General features: G+C 34.1%; 1 protein-coding gene across 1 annotated transcript; it reads right to left on the reverse strand.

Annotated features, from left to right (window-relative positions):
- Positions 1 to 1,709: 1,709 nt before the first annotated feature.
- On the reverse strand, positions 1,710 to 3,335 carry LOC112505319 (pentatricopeptide repeat-containing protein At3g21470-like). The gene has a single exon (XM_025109245.1). The coding sequence runs from the start codon at positions 3,330 to 3,332 to the stop codon at positions 1,710 to 1,712; it is 1,623 nt and encodes a 540-aa protein (XP_024965013.1). The 5' UTR covers positions 3,333 to 3,335.
- Positions 3,336 to 7,668: the final 4,333 nt, after the last annotated feature.

Here is a 7,668-nt window from a genome sequence, read left to right on the forward strand (position 1 = left end):
GAACGAACATGAACAAGCCTCCGTTCGTGTTCGTTCGGTTCGTTTACAGCCCTAGTGATTTGTATTCACTTGGATTTGACTTGGCTCGGAACTAGTTATATATCATGCCCATAATTGACTCGGGAATGAGTCAATACTTGAGATAAAGCTTAGCTCAGCTGGATTTATATCCCTAAGCAACTTGAATTTGAATTGCTCAGAGACTCAGATGGAGTTGTAGATTTACCTTATTAATGTTTTATTCTTAGATTTTAGTATATAACCTACTTATATAAGGTTTTATATTAGAGTAATATTTGAAAACATATACGTATATAGAGGTGGGTTACTATGCAACTCTTTACATTCCTACAACCCTTACAACCAAATCAGAAGCGTCCATTTGATCGGTTGTAACTACCCTTAATAAGAAAAACAAAAAAAAACAAAAAAAAAAACAAAAAATGGATGGTGGAGAAGTGGGTTGCATCGGTTGTATAATCTAGAGGGGTTGCATCTGAATGCCCCTATATATGTGTGTGTAATTATATATACGATATACAGACTTGCCACCATAAATGATGTCTTGAAAGACGTCGTGTGTCTCCTAAAACTTGAAGTTTGACCTCACGGCCACGCCTCATACCGTTTAGTTACTTGCTTACTATTATACTGCTCATTAATCTCTAAATCAAATTAAAACTATGGTGAAAACTTATTACATACTTAAAAAAAAAAGTCGTATAAAACTCTGAATTCTAAGTCATAGCCAGAAAATCAGTAGACAAAAAACTAGAAATATAAACAGTAATGAACGACTGTAAAAAAGCCAAAGTAGCAGAAAGTGGAGAAGAGCTGATAACTCACAATCGTTGGATGAACTATGCAGAATGCATACGGGGATATGCTTCATCCACACCTCTAACATATCTCTGTTATATATAAAACAATATTGGGGAAATCACACTTCTTGACCATAAAAATATAAAGACTAAGTTGTGTTGACCCAAGTCAACTTCATATTTTCTAATACTTAATTGAGTAACTTACGCTTTCTTCCTTATGGTTTGTAAAAAGTTGCGACTTTCATCCTTGTGATTTCGAAATTCTGGTTTTCTTCCGCTTTACAATTCATTGCTATTTTCGTCCTTGAGTTTGCTCCTACAGTCAAGTATGAGAGACGAAAATACAAATAATTGTAAATCATGGGGAAAAAATAACAATAAATTCGTAAACTATAAGGATGAAAAGCGAAAACAACACATAATTGTAAATTATAGAGATAAAAATAGTAATTTCAAAAATACAAAGATGAAAATAGCAATTTTTAACAAACAACAGGGACTAAAAACGTAATTTACTCTACTTAATTTCTTGCCATTTTCACTTGATTCAATGGAAAGGCAACTTGGGTCTTTTCCGTAGCAATTTGGGTTGCAAGAAACGTATGTTGATTGGGTCTACTTACAATACAATATATAAATAAATTTATATAAAAATATAAAATGCTTTATATTATGCTTACGTATTTAAAATCAAATTATTATTTTTAATATAATACTAATTTTTAAAAAATCATCAAGTTCAAAGCGATAAAGTAAATTTACCATCTGACTTTTTTGTACGCAAGCAACTCGAAATATCCCATGAGGCTTGAAGTTAACAGCCATAAAAACCTCCAATGATCATAAGGGGACTCGAGCCGGTGACCATTAGGACCAAACACAAGACTATAGCAATTGAGCTGCCGGGTTCTTGTCAAGGATGACTGAACTATGCCCGACTGTTTTTGAAACCCGTTTACGAGACATAACAATCCTTACACTTTCAGCCTTCTCCCATCTTTCCGAAGCAGCGTACATGTTGGACATAAGCACATAGTGAGAACAATCGCCAGAGACTTGATCTCGGACTCTCTCAAGCACTTGGTTTGCCATATCCATGTCAGCATGAACTCGACAAGCACCAAGGAGAGCCATCCAAATCATGTCATTTGGTCTCATCGGCATATCTATTACTATTCGATATGCATCTTTCAATCTCCCCGCCCTTCCTAAAAGGTCAACTAAACATCCGTAATGCTTAATGTTGGGTGATAAACCGTAGTTCTCCATCTTAGAGAAAGTTTCTAATCCTTCTCGAATGAACCCTGAATGTGCACAAGCCGTTAAAACAGAGAGAAAAGTGATTTCATTCGGATTCACACTAGATTTCACCATTCTATCAAAGAACTCCAGAGCTTCCTTGCAATGGCCATGGATGGAAAAGCCTGAGATCATAGCATTCCAACAAGCATCATTCCTTTCCAGCATGCCTTCAAATATTAGTCTCGCATTGGTCAAATCACCACATTTTGCATACATGTCAACTAAACCATTCAGAATAAACTGATTAAGTTTAATGCTTCTTTGAATTATCATGTGGTGAAGAGTTATACCTGTTTTTAATGAACCCAATTGAGCACAAGCAGATAAAGCACATGCAAATGAGACCTCATCGGGTTCGAACCCATCTGCTTGCATTTTTGCAAATGCATCTAAAGCTTCCTCACAAAGACCATTATGACAATACCCTGAAATCAACGAGTTCCAATTCACCAAATTCCGAACCTTAATTCTATCGAAGATAGCCTTACCCTCCTCCACATGACCATTCTTGAAATACCCTGAAATCATCGATGAATAAACAAAGAAATTCCGTTGTGGCATAGCCTCAAAGATATCCTTAGCAGCGTTCATTTGCCCATTACTCGCATACCCTTCAACCATAACAGTCCAAGTAACCACATTTCTTAGTACCAAAGGGACCTGATCGAAAATACACCTTGCCATCTTCGTATCACCTGTTCTAGCATACCCTTCAATCATTTCGATCCATGAAACTGTTGTCCTATAAGACATCTTTTCAAATAAGCATAATGCGGGTTTTGTTCTTCCATTCCTCATATATCCACCTATGATTGCATTCCATGTCACAACATTCTTCACAGGCATTTCATCAAACACTTTGCGAGCATCAATCACCTCACGACATTTACCATACATGTTCACTATTGAAGTTCCCACCACTACATCAGATTGCACTCCACCTTTGATTGATTCGGAATGCAACGCCTTTCCATTATTAATCATGGAAAGAGAGGCACAAGCTTTGAAAACTAAAGGGACTACACTCAGTATACAAAGTGGGTTACGACGATTTTGGGCATAAATTACAATGGCTTCTTTCGGTGTACCATTAGAGAGAGAAATTCTTATCCTGTGGCAGAGATCTGATTCTTTTTGGATTAACTGGGGGTCTATTTGAAGAATATCTTTCAATTCTGAAGGAGACCCAAAATCTGCTGATATCATGATTATAACAAAAAGGAAGAAAAATAAACAGCTTTTCTGAGTGTAATATGTTCTTCATAAACGTCATTAGATCCATAACTTGATGTATGTTGTATACTTTTAAGCTCTTCCACCATCATTTTGCAAGATGCCCTTGGCGAAAACCACAAGCAAACATATTTGTTATTCGTGAATAGGACTGGACAGAACAGGACAGGAAGGGACGGGACAAGATGGGACTAATTGTCTGCCCTATGTTTGGTACGACTAGGACGGGACAGGACAAAACTGTTAAAATAACCATATTACCCCTAAATGTTGTTCAATGTTATTTGAGAACATTCATGGCCTCTATTCATCTATGATTGAACCCCTGTTGTGAACGGACTCCAGTTGTGCATTGCAGTTGGTGATCTATTTCTCAAATTGAAGTCCCAAAAAAACAGAAACTACATTGATTCCATCAACAATAATTCCTTAATAGTTTTGAGGCAGAGACCTTACTGAATTTAGTTTAGCAGTTACATAAGCCTATTGTTGATATACCTACAACTACAATAGCTCTTTGTTAGCTAGCAATGATAAGAATTGTCCCTACAAAAGTAGTTGACTAAGACTTGGAAGATTTGGATGCTTTTTCATTGACAAAGTCCAGAGGAGCTATCAAAGAGTATTTACTATTAGAGAAGACTTCAATTTATGTAGGGTTTAAGGATCAATAGTTTGTGAAATAGGCTTTTATGCAGATAAGCATTTTATTATTTAACTTGTAGTCCCGTTAAAATAAAAAATACTCCCACCTTGTCTCATGTTTTTTTTTCATGGCATGTCAAATATGAACTATTTTTTTTTGTCTCGTCATGTTTCATGTAGTCTACATACTAAACACATCCGAAAAGTCCAGAAAAAACTGTATCCCACTCATTTGTCTGGGATTGTTTATTTAATATACCTTATATTTTTCTATAAAAATGTTTATCAACTTATTATAAGTTAAAATGGTTTAACTTCTTCAAAAACTTCTTATTATCAGTTTGGAATCGGTATAAATTATTTATCCAAATACTTAAAAATGCTTATTACCGGTACCACACCAGAATAAGTCAATAAGTTGTTTTTATAAGTAATCCCAAACACCCCCTAAGTTTTTGAACTATTTTTCAGATGAAAAAATAATTAAACTTTTTTATTTTGAATGATTAAGTCTTTAAGTTTATGTTTTTAAACGAAAAAATTATTAAACTTTCTCAATTTGAATGGTTAAGTCGTTAAACAATTTTTTTTTCTGAATAAGTAAACCATCGAACTTCTAAAGAAAGGTTACCTATATCTTTTAATGAAAAAACTATTTGTAACTGATTAGGAATGTTTTATAATAAAAACAAACCTAAATCAATTTTACCGAGACCAAACCATACAAGAATAAAACCCCTTGCAAACAACTGTATCGTTCCACCTCGCCACTCCCTATTGCCCCAATGTTTTTCGTTCTTCGTATTGCCTAACACGTTTTTGGCCCTTGCCATTGATCTCCCTCTTTTGATCTGTTTTTTTATCCATCAATAGAGGGAGAATCAAAAGATAACCAGTTACAAATAGCATTTTTTGGGTTAAAATGATATACGTAACCAATTTCTAAATATTCGATGGTTTAATTTATTGAAAAAAAAATGTCTAGAGACTTGATTATCTAAAATGAGAAAGTTTAATGGTTTTTCATCAAAAAAAAATAGTTCAAAGACTTAATCATTCAAAATATGAAAGTTTAATGGTTTTTTCATTCAAAAAAATAGTTAAAGAACTTAATCTTTTAAAATAAGATAGTTTGTTAGGTTATTTTGAACTTTTTCTCGTACAAGTCATTGAATTAAAATGAGAGTAAATTACAAATTTGGTCCCTGTGGTTTGGTGTTTTACTTGGTTTGGGTCTCTACAAATTTTTTATTGAATTGTTTTGTTTTATTCCCACTTTTTCTTAATAGTTTTTTTTAGAAAATATAATAGAACAAAATTTGGTCTATAGAACGACATCAATATATAATCCAAATAAACCGTTGTATACGATTCATTTTTATAGGATTAAAAAGTAAAGTGTTATATCTAGAGACGTTGTAATCAGTTTATAGAATGCTTTTGGACGTCTTAAAAAGTTTTTTAAAACATTTTTAATGCAAAACGTCGCATCATCTATTTATAGGACACTTTTGAGAAATTGTCTTATAAACCGATTTTTTTATAGGACATTTGTTTTTACAAGACACATTTCTAAATGGTGTACTATCAAATAACTAAACGACGTTTGTGATAAAAACGTTTTAAAAAAATTGTTACGATGTCGAAAACGTCGTATGAACTTATTACAATGACTATCGACGTTTTAATTTTTTTGTTTTATAAATTAAGTTTTACAAAACGGTCTATTCGAACGCTTAATTTTTTTTGAATTCCTATCAACCTAATTTTATTATGGTGTAAATAGGTGGTAGAAGGTTTAAAAAAAATTAAAATTTGAATTAAGCACTCTACTAAATTGTCCTAATTTTATTATAGTGTAAATAGCTGGTTACAGAGGTGATATCAGTATTTGTTTGAGATAGTTGTCCGGGTAAAATTTCAGATCGTACGACCTACGTAAGAAGACCAGCGATGTACGACCATTGAGCTCGCAACAGTTGCGACCTAAGACATCTTACGACTCAAAGCCATAAAAGAATATGACTTATGATGAGAAGAGAATTGTTGTAAAAGACTATATTTCATTCATTATTTTACATGCTTTATATAGGTAGAATACATGATCGAAGGAGAGTAATTACAGGCATCGTTTTGGGGCTATTCTAGGTAGTAATAGATGTACATTGAATACATATAATTTAAATATCATTTCCTAAATGGGCTGTGATGATTCAGTGAGTCCAGTATCCTTAATATGACTAAGGTGTCGTTTACCAAACGCTTACTCGGGTAAGCGCTTACCAAGTCACTTTACTTTACCGGATGAATATGACAAAGACTAAAAATCTTACCCTGTAAGAGCGAAAGCAAGAATCGAGAGTCTTACCCGATAATTGAGGACGAGAACTCTTACCATGGTTAGCGCTTACCGGGATAAATTGTTGCATATGATACGTTTTAGTGAATAAAATCTTACCCGGTAAGTAAGCGATATTGTTGAATTTTACCGGGTAAGTATTTAGGTAAACAGCCCCTAAAATACACAATCACTTACGTTATGAAGATAAGATGAGTGAGGGTGCACCCTCATGACGCCTTTATGCAAAGGAGCATTGAACTATCTATATATAAAAGCAACATATCACACGTTCAAAACATAATTGTAATAATGGTCGACCAAGAATCCACTGAAGATACTAAAACTGCAAATAACAGACATAATGAATCGAAGACGGTATAAATACTTGCACCTCAGATCAACTGGGATGCACATTACCAGCTGTTCATAGTCGCAAATTCCCTCCGAAATACTCTCTGAACTTTGTTATAGTTCTTACGATAATTATCATTTCTTACGTCATTTAGTTACGTATGACCCGTTGTAGAGGACGACACCCCTGTTCAATATCATTAATCGATATAATCAGTGCATCCATGCATGATCGACCACCCGCTCTTTTGGGATTTTCCATGTCACTGAAAGATTTGTGTTTTATACTGTCTTCAGTTAATTTCTTATGACATGTTACATAAAATTATCTAACTTTAGTCGAAGCTCCATGTCCAACCTTAAGTCGTAGTTGCACGATTTTTGGAATAAACAATAGTGATGCCAAATACAAATTAAAAAGAAACTCTAAAGGCAAGGGTTAATTCACGTGAGACCAAGTTTATACTTGAAATTTCATAGCAAAACACTGTGAAGGTAAAAAAGTTCTGAACCTTCACAACAAAGACACTGTGAAGGTTACCTTCACAATATTTTGCTGAGAAGTTTCAAGTGTAAAAAAGTGGTCTCACGGGTCTACGTGATCGTAAGTTGTAAAGGCAAAACCGTAAAGTAAATGAAAAACATATGAATTTTCTTCAATGAAAGAAAAGACCACTCTGTTACCTAAATACAACCCTTGGATACTCATCTTTAATCGATCCTAAAACCCACTCATGATTTGGGTCAAAGATACCACCCTCTTGTGGTTGAGTTGAGAGGTCTTGGGTCATACTTAAATCCATATCTTCCTGTATATCTTCATCACAAAAAAGTCTTACACCACATTGCTTCACCTCAAGAAAGGGACAACTGAAGGAAAAAGTAATCAGATTCTTTGCTTTCATCCAACTCGGTTTAGACTTCGAATAATGCAACCATATCATATCCGACCCAACGATCCTTGTGCAGTTA

The sequence above is a fragment of the Cynara cardunculus genome, unplaced genomic scaffold (assembly GCF_001531365.2).
Source record: "Cynara cardunculus var. scolymus isolate 2C unplaced genomic scaffold, CcrdV1 Un_Scaffold_9722, whole genome shotgun sequence".
Lineage (NCBI taxonomy): Eukaryota > Viridiplantae > Streptophyta > Magnoliopsida > Asterales > Asteraceae > Cynara > Cynara cardunculus.